Source organism: Pygocentrus nattereri, chromosome 9 (genome assembly GCF_015220715.1).
Source record: "Pygocentrus nattereri isolate fPygNat1 chromosome 9, fPygNat1.pri, whole genome shotgun sequence".
In the NCBI taxonomy this organism is placed as follows: domain Eukaryota; kingdom Metazoa; phylum Chordata; class Actinopteri; order Characiformes; family Serrasalmidae; genus Pygocentrus; species Pygocentrus nattereri.
This window is the reverse complement of record NC_051219.1, coordinates 40,826,903-40,840,413: the sequence shown is the minus strand read 5'-3', so window position 1 is coordinate 40,840,413 and position 13,511 is coordinate 40,826,903. Positions and strand designations below refer to the sequence as shown.

At 44.4% G+C, this 13,511-nt stretch overlaps 1 protein-coding gene across 1 annotated transcript in view; it reads left to right on the top strand.

The window, feature by feature from the left end:
* The first annotated feature begins 1,868 nt into the window (after nucleotides 1-1,868).
* The window catches only part of cables2b (Cdk5 and Abl enzyme substrate 2b), a 41,366-nt gene continuing 29,723 nt past the window's right edge, over nucleotides 1,869-13,511 (top strand). The window contains exon 1 of the mRNA XM_037541236.1: nucleotides 1,869-2,420. Within this exon, the coding sequence (XP_037397133.1) occupies nucleotides 1,906-2,420 (515 nt within the window). The 5' untranslated portion in view covers nucleotides 1,869-1,905. The remainder of the gene's footprint in view (nucleotides 2,421-13,511) is intronic.

Below are 13,511 nucleotides of genomic sequence, written 5' to 3'. Positions count from 1 at the left end.
TGAATTATGATGCACTGATCATCTCACCATTTGATGGACAAATCTGGGTTTGGCAGATACCAGGAGAACGCAACCCACTGGAATGCACAGAGCTAACAGCAAAGTTTGGTAGAGGAGGAATAATGGTCTGGGTCTGTTTTTCATGGTTCCAGCATGACTGCGCTCGTGTGCACAAAGAGCTCCATAAAGACATAGTCGGACGAGTTTGGTGTGGAGGAAGTCCAGTGGTATGTACAGAGCCCTGACCTCAAGCCAGGCCTTTTCATCCAAAATCGCTGCCTGACCTCACAAATACTCTTTTGACTGAATGGGCACAAATGCTGCCAGACACACTCCAAACTCTTGTGGAAAAGCTTTTTCCATAATAATGCTCATGGTTTTAGAATGGGATGTTCAACAAGTTCGTATAGGCGTGATGTTCAGGTGTCCACATATTTTTGGCCAAACATTGTATGTTAATTTTCTAATACCGTGTTAACTGAGAGCAACCACACATGGTCTAGTATATCTTCAGGTTAATGTTATGCCAAGTATGATCTACATGTACGAAATTTTAAAAGTGTTCTCCAAAATATCAATTATTGCGCAGTGATTTGAAAGCAAATGTGCTCTGACATTACAGTGTTCTGCTTCATACTGAAGGAAGAAATAAATGCACAGTAGCAAAGGGCATGCAGGAACTTGTTAAGCATTCATATTTCATTGCCCCAGTCGTGGGCTGGAGCTTTCCCCAACCTCCAGCCCACAACCAGAGGCTAGGGAACTGGCTCTGTGACTGTAAGCTCGCTGGTTTGATGCCCAGAGCTGACAATGAGTGACTTAGGTGCCTTTGAGCAAGATACCTAACCCCCAACTGCTCCCTGGGTGCTGCAGATAGGGCTGCCCACCACTCCGGGCAAGTGAGCTCAGTGCCCCCTATATCTGTTCACTAGTGTGTATGTGGTCTTTCACTGCGATGGGTTAAATGCGGAGGTGAAATTTCCCCGTTGTGGGACTAATAAGGGTCACTTAATGGGGGGCAGTCATGTTGTTGTTGGGGGGCAGTCATGGGCTGGAGGTTAGGGAAGGTTGCCGGTTCGATCCCCAGAGCTGACAGTCCATGACTGAGGTGTCCTTGTGTAAGACACCTAACCCCCAATTGCTCCCTGGGTGCCGTGGAGAGGGCTGCCCACCACTCCAGGCAAGTGTGCTCACTGGCCCCTAGTGTGTGTGTGTGTCTTCACTAGTGTGTATGTGGTGTTTCACTTCACGGATGGGATAAAAGCGGAGGTGGAATTTCCCCGTTTGTGGGATTAAAAAAGTATCACTTAATAATAATAATAATAATAATAATAATAATAATTTAATTGCCAAACCTTCATTCGGCAGCTAGATGTGCTCAATCACATTCACAAAACATCACAATCTCAAAACATAACTGTTAACACTTTGTTAAGCACTGTGCATCTCATTCTCTCCAGATAAGATCATGCTGCGAAAAGTGTATTAATAAGAAGAGAAGTAAGAGAAAATACAGAATATTTATGAAGGACATAAAATCAAGCATTATAGCTTTTTGTATTAGGATTCTGCGCATACAGACCTTACTCTGTGGTCCTGGACTGTCCAGTCAAGCCTTTTTATAACGTTTAATCAATAAGCATGGCTCAAAAAAACAGAAACGTGGACATCGTGCTGCGCAAACGGTGCCAAAGTAACCGTTCCTGCGCCTCAGAGCGCCCCTGGAAAGCCTCTGATGTTGTTTTTGTGACGCCTCGCTGTTTCACGACCAATCAGCTCCGCGGAATCCCCGCCTATTTACCCTAATCAGAGACCGAGCGCCAATCAGACCGCAGTGGGTGTGTCCAGGTCGTTGGCGCTGGAGTAGAAGGCGCCGAGTGTAATTCCTGCATCCATCAGTTGAGAATGGCGGCTGCTGCGTGCAGTGCGCAGAGCACGCTGAGCGGCTGCCCGGGGAAACTTCACAGAGAGCCCGCGAAAAAGAGCCGAGACTCTCGGAGAAGAGCAGCGCTGCTGTTTCTCACCAACATTTCCCTCGACGGTCGGCCGGTGCTGCAGCTGAACGACGCGGCCCTCAGCGGACCCGAGCTCGAGGCCAGCGACCTGGGCTCCGCCGCGGGCGAACTCTCTCCGACGGCGAGCAGCTGCGGTACCTTCCCCAGCCTCTCTCCCTCGGGAAGCTGCGGCGGCCTCAGCCCCTCCAGCGCGCTCGGGCTCCTCACCGTGCCGCCTATCCTCGTGCTGCCGTCTGACTCGGACTACGAACATGAGGTGTTTTCCGAGCGGGAAAGCGGCTCTTTCTCGTCGCAGGGGAACCTCCTGTCCCCGTCCAGCCTCCAGCCCACCCCGCTCGGACCGCGCAAGTCGCCCACGCTGCTCTCCGTGCAGAGCTGCGGCTCGTCTCTGGACTCCAGACCGAGGTGAGTGCCGCCGCGCACGGCGCCTCAGTGTTTGGGGGCGAGTCGGAGGTGTTTGGGCTAAAGGTTAAACGCTGCTCGCTCGTGTCAACAGTTCCCGTTCAGAAGTGATTTTGTGGCTGAAGAAGCGCGTCAGCCGGAGATGTTTGGCAGTCAGGGTCTGCTTTCTGCCCCGAGTTAGTCTTTTTAACTAAAAACTCTGCTGTAAACCCCCGACTTCGCTCTCTTTCGCCCTCACTTCCTTATTGTGGATGAATGTGCCTCTTGTTTATAGCCAGAGGCGGGTAGTGGCTTCTGAGCTTCTCCTCAGCTCCATGTAACGTTACTTCAGCAGCTCCACTCTCTCATGGGTTTGTGCTCTTCAGGGTCTTTTCAGAGTTCATTCACTTACACTCAGGTATGTTTGTGAGGAGAGAAGTACTTTGCGCCGAAACCCCCATTTAGCTCATTTTTCAGGGGTTACGTTTTGTTTCTTCTGCTGGTTCTGCTGGTTCAGCTTCTGGACTGCCTGGCTGCTGCACTTGGATCTCCCTGTCCAGCTTTAGCATTTCATTGTGGATCAAAGAGGAGAACAAACTTCAGCCCCTGTGTTTGTACGCAGGTGCTGGGGGGGCGCAGATAGAAAAGGTCCAGTGCAGGTTCACTCTACGTTCTTCAGGGTGCAAACAGTGTAAATGCTCCCTCAAAGGTTCTACAGTGGCTTTAAGGTCTAGTTGTGAACCTTAATTATGGTTTTTTTTTCAGGTGAAAAGTTCGTATTTGTACCTTTTTCATAACCGAATGGTGTAAAACAGAACAATGGAAAAGGCGAGGCGGGGTGTGTGGAGTCAGTACAGCTTAGAACATCATTTCAGTGGATTATGGTTCAGTTATGATCCCTGACTAAAGGTCCTGAGATGTGCCCTTGAGGGTCCCACCCCAGTGACTAGAGGGAACTGGCCCAGTGACCGTTTCGTGCCTTTATTTCTGAAAGGGTGTCCTCAGGAGTCCCTGCAGTTCAACAGACCTAATACTGTTTCGCTCCAACCCGAAGTATTTTAATACTTCTATTTGAATAGTTTGTGTTGAAGGAGCAATACTTTTTTCTTGAATGCACTTTTAGGCGGGTTTTATCCACGTCTGGCCCGTGAAATAAATTCAGCTTGAACTTGGTGGGCGAGGCAGCAACTCGCACTGAGTCACACTGGAGGGCGTGACACGCAGGCTGCAGTGTTTACATCTGATTTCGTTGCTTTAGCATACGTCCTATATATTATATTTCTGAAGCTTTTTAGTTGTAAAATACAGAACGCAGCTCGAAACAGTTGATTGGTGCAGTTTCTGCACAGTTGCGTGCGAATCGGCTTGTTTGTGTGGTTTTCTTTAGGCTGCTTAAAGCCTCTTTTGAGGAAGGATGCCTTGTTTGCATAAACAACAGCTGCCAGTAGACCTACTTGTAGATGATTTGAGACCTTAAGCCGCTTCTGGTTATGACTGAAAAGTCATTAAAATCATCAGCAGAAAGAAAAACTCAGTCTCGGGCTGTTTAGCCCTTGTGTGGTGTTTAACTCAGTGGTCTGGTGGACCCACCACATTATTGTTTTATTTAATTTTTTTTTTTAGTCGTAACCATGACAATTTATGTAAAAATACCAAATGTTTAAAATATCACAAGTGGTCAGTGTTGGGTACTTTAGCAGCTGTAGCCAGTCAGCAGCCTGTCAGTGTTGTGCAACCTCACACACAAACACACATATAAACACACACACACTAACAGCAGGCCATGTAGGAGAAGAACACTAGCCGTGTTTACATGCAGCCTGATAATCCGTTAATAGTCCGACTAATGGCTCAATCGGAATAGAATATGTCCGTGGAAACATCTCAGTCGGAATAGTCGAGTCCAGTTGAGGTAATTCGGAATACAATTTCTGTCTGATTGAGCGACGTGGCTAATCCTGTAAATTATCCATTAAATAAAAGAATAATTGCCGAGTAAAGCCTGTATCTGATTACTCTTCCAGTCGGAACATGTAAGTCCGTTCTGCATATGTGTCGCGTCATAGTGAAAGTTTACAACGTTCAACATGGTGGGAGCGGAAACTGGTCAGGAGACAAAGTTTATGCTTTGGTCTTTAAAAGACGGCGGTGAGACGGACGTCCAGCTTATGGGTCTTAGAGCATGTTGTCTTCCTCTCGGCCGTCTTTAATAAGGACACGTGAAGGACGTTTTCCTGAGTCTGACATCATTTTAAAGCAATTACAGACACAAGCACTGCTCACTGCTGCTCATCTCACTCTGACTGGACTCGTGATGTTTACTGTCATGGTAACGTTTACTCCAAGTGGTACCTCATGCACACACGTCATTTTGCATCGGATTACTTGTAGTGAGCATGTAAACAAAGATTTTCCATCAGATTGTAGAGTGAGCAGATAATCACTTCTGTCTTAATCTGTGATTGGAATGTTTTCAATCGGATTGGCAAAAAATCTTTGCGAATAAACATAGCCAGTGTGAAGGACACAGCACCTCCATGCAACACCACACAGCACCTGTAAAGAGCACAAAAAATCTCCCTCAGTCCCTGATCCTCTCGGGAGCTCAGATGACGCCATCATCACGCGAGTTGCGTTTGCCCAAACTTGGCCATTCTTTGGGCGAGTCTTGGTAAACTTCACATTAAATCACACTATCTGGCAGAAGGAACTGGAAGAGCCGTACTTATGGTAATATTTATCCTGTATGGCTGAGGATGACGAGGGCCTGATGTCTGCTTTCTGTTGAGCAGCGGGTGGTCTTTCTCCTTCTCCTCCTCTTTCCTTCTTTAGCGTGGGTGTGGTCATTATTGGCGGTGACACCCACACGCAAGCACATCTGCTTCGCTTTATCACAAAACTAGGAAGTGGAAGATAAGTCAGCATACAGGCATGCACACACCCTCACACCAAATGCCTGGAGAGATCAAAGCACGCAAAACAGTCACATCTGCAGGCCTGAACATATTACCCCTCTAACGTAAGTGGAAGTTGCTAGCGTAGTAAAACAGCTGCAGATGTGAGGTGCTGCATGAAATACTAGTGACTGATTGGGACTGAAAACCATTAGTTCTTTCACTTACAGTGGCAGTAGCTATGGATGGTGCTAGAGCTGTCAGGATTAGCTCCTTGATTTAAAAAATAAATAAATAAAAAATCAGCAATTAAAATGTATGATCTCATCGCACCTTCTCATTTTTGCCACAGAATGTTTTTCTATTCTGTCGTCTTCCAATAAAGTATTTAACAGAAAACTCTTACTTGATTAATTATCAAAAAAATAATGCACTTATTAATATAATCGGTGTGACTGTTCGATTATTTCTGACTCGATTAATTTTCTTAAAATGCTACCACCACAGCTTTTGCTGAACTGCACCATTGTGATATTCTTTTATTTGACCGTTCTTTTCTGTCATCTTTACCTCGAACATGATCACTGAGGTGGGCGGCACGATGGTGTGGTGGGTGGCACTGTCGCCTCACAGCAAGTGGGGCCTGGGTTCGATTCCCTGGCTGGGTGACCAGGGTCCTTTCTGTGTGGAGTTTGCATGTTCTCCCCGTGTCTGCGTGGGTTTCCTCCGGGTACTCTGGTTTCCCCACCATGGTCCAAAGACAGGCAGTCAGGCCAATTGGACAAGATAAAATGTGTCTCTCTGCCCTGCGATGGGCTGGCGAACTGCCCAGGGTGTATCCTGGGTTCCTCCTGATGACCGCTGGGATAGGCTCCATCATCCCCCGCGACCCAGAAGGAGAAGCGGCTTGGAAGGTGTGTGTGTGATCACTGAGGTGCTCCCACATACACTTCCCAGAATTACAGAAAGAATGGAATGTGTGAACACTTTGTAGAAATAAAAAATGAAAGTGTTTCCTCTAGAATGTTTTCCAGCAGCGGTGGCAGGCAAGAGCCCCAGGACCGCCTTAGCAAAATATAGGTAGCGGAAAAACTGGGCAAAGCAATAAGGACCACCAGTTTTCTGAAATTTTCCTCACGGTTACCTCGATAAGAGGATCCTGTTGCACAGGCCCTCCCTAGTGATATCTCTACTTGTATTAATGTGTATTAAAGTAAAGTGTCTCCTTCTTTCTTCACCACAGTCGCAGCCGTACAGGTGAATGATTGTCCTATTAATCAGTAAGTTAATGTGCAAAAGGCCGAGTGAATTCCCAACATCTTCCCAACAGTGGTTCACCACTACCTCAGTTTACTCTTCCGCAAATGGGCATCGCATCCTCAGAGCTGAAGTGCGTGCGATGTGTGAAACTGATAACTTGTGACCTTTTCTATGTCACAAGTGTTTGCTAAGTAGGCAGTTCTGGACATGCTGCAGGGCTTAGTCATGGCCTTGTCAGTCAAGTCCATAGTTCAACCTGCATTGTACCTGAGGCTCAAAGTGTGCTTGGCTGGAAGTGAAGGACTGCAGCGTTGCACCTTAGCTGTTCTGACCTAACTTAATAACATTAGACCTTACGGAGAGGCTATGCATAGTTCACCTCTTCTACTCACGTCACACTTTCTTCCAGTCGGGTGCTTTAAATAGGCTGGTGTTTACAACAGTGTGAATTAGAGCAAATTGCCACCCTTAATGACAGATTAAGACAATGCAGTTGGCAGCTAGAGCCAAGGTCAGATGGAAGAGTGGCAGGACGCACAATTAAAGATTTGTACGCCAAATATTTGGTCGCCTTTTGAAAAAGATCGTCAAGGCTCTTAAAAAGATGGTTCTTTAGTAAAGGCAGTGTTTCTATATAGAACCATGAACACTAAATGACCCATTTTCATGCTTAAATGGTCCTTTGCATGGTGAAATGGTTCCTCAGAAGGATGGAGAATGTGTGGTATATGGTTCTTTCATAGAATCGAAAAGGGTTCTGATATTGTGAGGAGTGCTATATAACCAGAACCATATACGACACATTCTCCACAAGTTTATTGAACCATCTCACCACTTTTTAAGCATGCATATGGGTTGTGGAGTCTAATATGGTTCTATATAGAACCATTGTCTTTACTAAAGAACCCATTTTTTTAAAGTGATTTCACAAGCTCTTATTAGGCTCAATTTATTAAATAGTGCAATTTAAATTGCATTCACAGTATTAGTCAGAATAATCGCAATAATATCTTCCCCAAATCGTTTAGCCCTGCATTGGAGGTACAGGGAGATTCACTCGGAAGAGGCCCAGAGTATTCTGTAATGACTCTTTCTAGGGTGAAGCAATCTGAACAAAACATGCAACGTGCTTCCTCGGTATATGGAGCTTCGACCAAGCGGATGCCCCTGCGTCAGAGCAATGAGGTAGGCACCGGACCACCATCGCAAACATTTAACCTTCCGGATGTAGACCCCTGTACCCCTTTGTGTGGCTGGCAGAAAAGGGAGGTCACTTCCAGCATCGCATGTAATGCAATCAATTTCACACACGTCAAGATATGAAGTGCATTTATCTGCTTCAGGTTGCTTCATCCAAACGGGAGTTACAGCAGAATATTCGGGGCTTCTTTCGAGTGAATCTCCCTGTATAATTAGGTTTTTATTTCTCACTGAGAAATTCTGTCAGAAATGTGGATGTTCAGTTGATTTGAACGTCTGTATTTGTAAGCAGAAGTTATTTTATAGTTCTTGTTTTTCTTAAGGGTGCATTCTCATTTTTGCATGAAAAACTTTATTTTACCACGTTTTATTTATTTATTTTTTAAATCAAAACCAATGGAAATGATAGGGAAGCAAGTGCTTTTCGTACAGAAGGTAAATAATTCATTGCATAACTCACTACGTAATTACACCTCACTGCATGATTACATGTGAATACTATTGAATATTATATAGCCAAATGACTGGGGCATCTTCCAATATGGAAATACTTGTGCATTTTTCATGGTGCATCACCCACTGCTTGTACTCCAGTAATACGCCAGATATTGTATGTCAAATCTTTTAACCCTTGGAGGTGTAGAGGTAGTATTATTATTATTATTATTATTATTATTATTATTATTATTATTATTATTGTTATTATTACTCATAGTGTTTTTCTGTGTAGTTATATACTTCATGAATTAAATAGGTGAACAGTTAATTGCGTACATCTGTGGCCAGGAGTCCAAGGGAACACAGTTGGCCTTGCTCCCTCTGGATGGATAGGATGTCCCTCCGTCTCCACTCGTCCCTCAGCAGGATTGTGAACTGGCTTTTAGAGTTCTCCTCCATGTGCGATGAGCTGTCCAGTGACGCTGGGTTAACGTCATTGGTTTTAGTCATCAGTAGATATTGGTGGTGATTTTGTTTGAAAGGATTGTGGGCTGGAGGTTAGGGAACCAGCCCTGTGGCGATCCATGACTGAAGTGCCCTTGAGCGAGGCACCTAGCACCCAGTTGCTCCCCGGGCGCTGTGGATAGGGCTGCCCACCGCTCTGGGCAAGTGTGCCTAGTGTGTGTGTTCGCTAGTGTGCATGCATGTGGGTGTTTCACTGCACTGATGGGTTAAATGCGGAGGTCTAATTCCACAGTGGAAACACACAAACACAGTGACGCATGGTTTTAAATTCAAATTCAATTCAAATGTGGTGGTTGGCTTCATATGACTGAGGAGGCTTGTAGTAGCCTTAACCCTCCTAGCGATGGTAGTATCGTGTAATTAGGGGAGACCTAAGTAGTGGGTGGAATTGCACATCTCTAAATTGGGTAGAAAAATCAAAAATCGTCAGCATCTTGTACCGACAGGTTTGAGTCTGCACTTCTGGCGTTTTCCATTTGTTCCAGTGCAACAATGTCAAAAATATGGCAAGGATTTCTTAGCTGTTTTTATGAGGACTGCTTTTTAGACACGGCACATTACTTCATTTTATTATGAAATCTTTATCAGCTGATACGAATCTTTCTTCTTTAAAATGATCTCACTTGTAATTCAAGCTGTTCACTTAATACGAGCATCTAAATGTAAGATATCGTGCACAAACTACTCCAGCCAAGCTGTGTGAAATGGTGACGTGTCTCAGTTGATTACAGTAATAATGATGAAAGAGTGGTGGACTGAACGAACCTCGGGTGTGCTAACTCGTTTGTAAAGACGTCACCCAAATGTGTCAGTTACCGCAACAAGGGGGAAATGCGAAGCTAGAATTAGCCAGATTTATTTTCACATTTTCTGTTGCACCTTAAATAGAACAGCAGTTACACGTTACTACTGCTCCATTTAGGCTGGACTGCACTTTGTAATAAGAAGCTGGCAAATAGGAAACCAACTTGAACCTTTTGGAGAAAACGAGTCTCAGCAGCTACTTACTTACTTGTAATGTAGACAGCCAGCCACCTAGACTGTCTAGTTTTTTGGTCTAGCATACTTATTGACGTATGGATACTGACGAGACTGACTGACTCTTTAGGTATTGGAATTTGGCACTGAATCTCATTTTTTGATTCGGTACCTTGTTTTTTGAAGTATTTGGCATGTACCACAAAAGTATTGGATTTTTTAATATCAGCCCTAAACAACAAGACATTGTTTTACAATGTGAGTGTGTGTTATTTCAGGCATCATATGTTTCAGGATAAGAAATTTTTTCCCCCCTCTGATCAAAAATGCACTTTCCTTTGATATCTGCCTGATACTCATGCCAGATATCGGATCAGTGGCAGCTCTACTGCTTTTCCAAGGACTACACATGCATAACTTTTCATTAGACCGAGTTCATTGTAAAATATCTCACATTTCTAATATCTTTATGCTTGTAAGTGTGATGTGGCATAGATTGAACGTTTACAACTTGCACTTTTGACCTTTATTTCTTCTCTTTTCAAAAAATTGAGTGAGATGCATTAATAAAAACTACAGTGTACTTTTATAGCACTGACAATAATCGCAACTTCTAAGAATCCCACAGTTATTTTGATCTTGTGACGTGACACTGGTGGTCCAGTCTAAATGCCCATCAGAAGCCCTCAGTGCTGTGCTCGTATTCTCCAGGGTGCTTCAACCATGGAATCAGGCCATATGTCCCTTGGCGCAGCGGGGCCAAGCGCTCTAATACCGTTCGTGGTCCAGCCTGGGGGCGGATTACCACAGGGTATTTAGCCCAAAGCCCAGTGACGTGGCTACATCCTGCTTCATCTGCTGGCCAGGAGCCATCACTCACTCAATGTCCTGAGGCACAGAGATCCACTGGACTAGAGATTATAAAGAGAGAGAGAGAGAGAGAGATTCCGTCCATGCTGAGGGGTACATTAATCCTTCATCTAGCTCAGCCTCCATGTTCATCTCTAACAGTCTGGTTAGAAGTCTGGTTCTAACAGTCTGGTTCCTCTATTGGGGAAAAAATCTTTTTATAGAGAGTCTATTCTGAGATTCAAGCACTGGACATGTCTGTGGCTTTCATTATCTTTTGAGAAAACTTTGATGCGCACAATCTTACGGTCCAAAAATAGTTTCTTCAGCTTTTGAACATGACTCAGTGTTTGTGGTTACAAACTACATCGAGAGAGAGAAACGGAGAAAAGCAAAATGTTCACGTTCATTCGATTATAATAATTTGACATTTGAAATGACATTGACATTTACAGTCATTGATTCCAGTGCATTTTCTTTTTTCTCTCCATTTGCTCATTGTGAAAGTGAAAGGACTTTTACTTTGAAGGATAGACCAAGACTGGGGTATTAAGGAGGCGACAGGGCGAAGCAAGGCAGATAAACGGAGAAGCAATTACCTAAGTAGCAATTAAGAATAAGAGCGAAGTAAAATTTTTGCTAAGTTTGACACGTTTCTGACGAGAAGGCCGTCTCCCACTCCCTCTGTCCAGACATGCTCTCTGCCTGTCTGGTTTGGATAGTGGTTTAAATTCCTGCACAAGGCATCAGGTCGTCGGTGGCTCGAAAAACGGAACAGATGAAGGGCCTGTTTGGAGGGGGATTGCGGGGAGGGTTTGTTGGTGCTAGACCTGCAGAGCATGGTTGTGTAACACTTTCTCATATGGAACAGAAGGTGGTCTCGTCCCTGGTTCCCTGGCCAAAGCGTCTAGCTAAAATCTCTAAATCTCTCGTCGAGAAGTAGAGACAGGCAGAGTAACATGTTATGCAACTGCTTTTACAGCGAGACAGGCAACGGCACGGGAGATGACACAACGATTAAACCCAGAACAGAATTTTGTGTGGGCTTTGAAAAGGCCGTTTCTAAGAGGAGTCGTCTACTCTTTAACCTTTTGTAACCTTTTGCAACCTTTTGCAAATGTAGACCTTCTGTTACGTAAGAGTGGAGCCAAATTACAGGGAGATTCACTCGAAAGAGCCCCCGAATATTCTGTTGTAACTCTCGTTAGGAGTATCATATCTTGGTGTGTGTGTGTGTGTGTGTGTGTGTGTGTGTGTGTGTGTGTGTAGTCGATTGCATTAGATGTGATGCTGGAAGTGTTTTCTGCCAGAAACATAAAGGGGTCCGAGGGTATGTACCAGGAGGTTGAAATCAGAGATTAAACATTGCGACGCCTGTCCGGCGACTACCTCACCGCTCCAACTCAGGGGCATCCCGGCTTGTTCAAAGCTCCATATACTGAGGAGCACATCTCGCATTGCTTTGTTCAGATTGGTTCATCCAAGCGAGTTATTGCAGAATATTCAGGGCCTCTTTCGAGTGAATTTCCCTGTATAGTAGGAATAGAAAATTGCCAGATTTAGGTGCTTGGTTTGGTGTTTGACCTCCTAATGTGGACTGATGTGGTATCGTTCATTATGTTCCCGGCCCTGACTGAAAATTTCCACTGGTAAAAATTTCTTAAGGATCTAAAAATTCAGCATTGCTGTAGAACTAAAAGTGAGGAGCTGGTGATGGCTAATTAAGCAGCCTCTCTAAAACAGGGGTGAGGAGCTCTTGTGCTGAAGAACCAGGTTCCTGCACTTTATTTATCTACTCAAATACACCTGATTAAACCTGGATATTAATTGAAGAGTTTAATCGGGGCAAGGCAAACGGTGCTGGACTCTGGCCCTCTGTTTCTCACACCGCTGTAAATGCTATAATAACATAAGACCGTTAAAAGATTAGAGTAGTACTGGGTGATGTATCAGTGCATCCGGTATACTGACTGGGTTCATCTTTAAGTATTTTGTACCACAAATAAACTCAGATGACGTAAAAACAGTGCCATGCACACTAAGGTCATTCCGTTTAGCTGAATTGCTGGGTCAGGGATTTTTTTAGCCACGTTTCGGTGAAAACAAGAACACATGTTCCTCATTTCCCTGTGTGTAGTCCGCTATAGATTGAGGGCAAGTTTGTTTGTTTATTTATTTATCAGATCATTCCTATTATACAGAACCCATTATAGTGGCACATAAAAATGCTATAATAACAATGTTGATACACTGTTACAATGATTTTTATTCAGTGTTTTACAAACTGTACCACACTAAATCCAATTAAACAGGCTAATTATGTCACTTTGTATTGAAACATGTAGTTAAAGTCCTGATATTCACAATATGTTCTGAAAAATGTATTATGCCGTCGTTTATTGCCATTAGAATAAAATATTGTCACATTGCCCGTCCTAGTTTGACCATTTCAGACATCCGTAGTTCCGACCTGAAGCCCAGCTGCTTAGTTGCTGTCGCTGTGACTCTTTGACTGTAGCTCTCTTTCAGATACAGCTTTTCTTTGGCGAGTTCTGTTGGTGGGTCTCTTTTGGTAAAGCCAAAGTTATTTCCAGATACTGTGAGTCCATGAATTTGTTTCTCCAAACTGCATTGAGTCTGAAGTACCATTTACAGTTTAAACACTGCCGATAAGAGCAGTATCAGTAACTGGGCACACTACGCTGGACAGTGCTAGCAAGAAAGAAAACTCCAGGCCTCCTTGAAACAAGATGTAATGTCGTGTGAGGCACTAATAAATGTGTAGAATGATGAGATTCATTCTTTTAGTCCCACACTGGGTAAATTCTCAGTGCTAGAGGACAGCCAAAGGGACAGCAAGGCACTCAAGAAAAATGCAGTTGGGGGCAGTCGTGGGCTGGAGGTTAGGGAACTGGCCCTGTGACTAGAAGGTCGCCGGTTCGATACCCAGCACCGACAGTCCATGACTGCC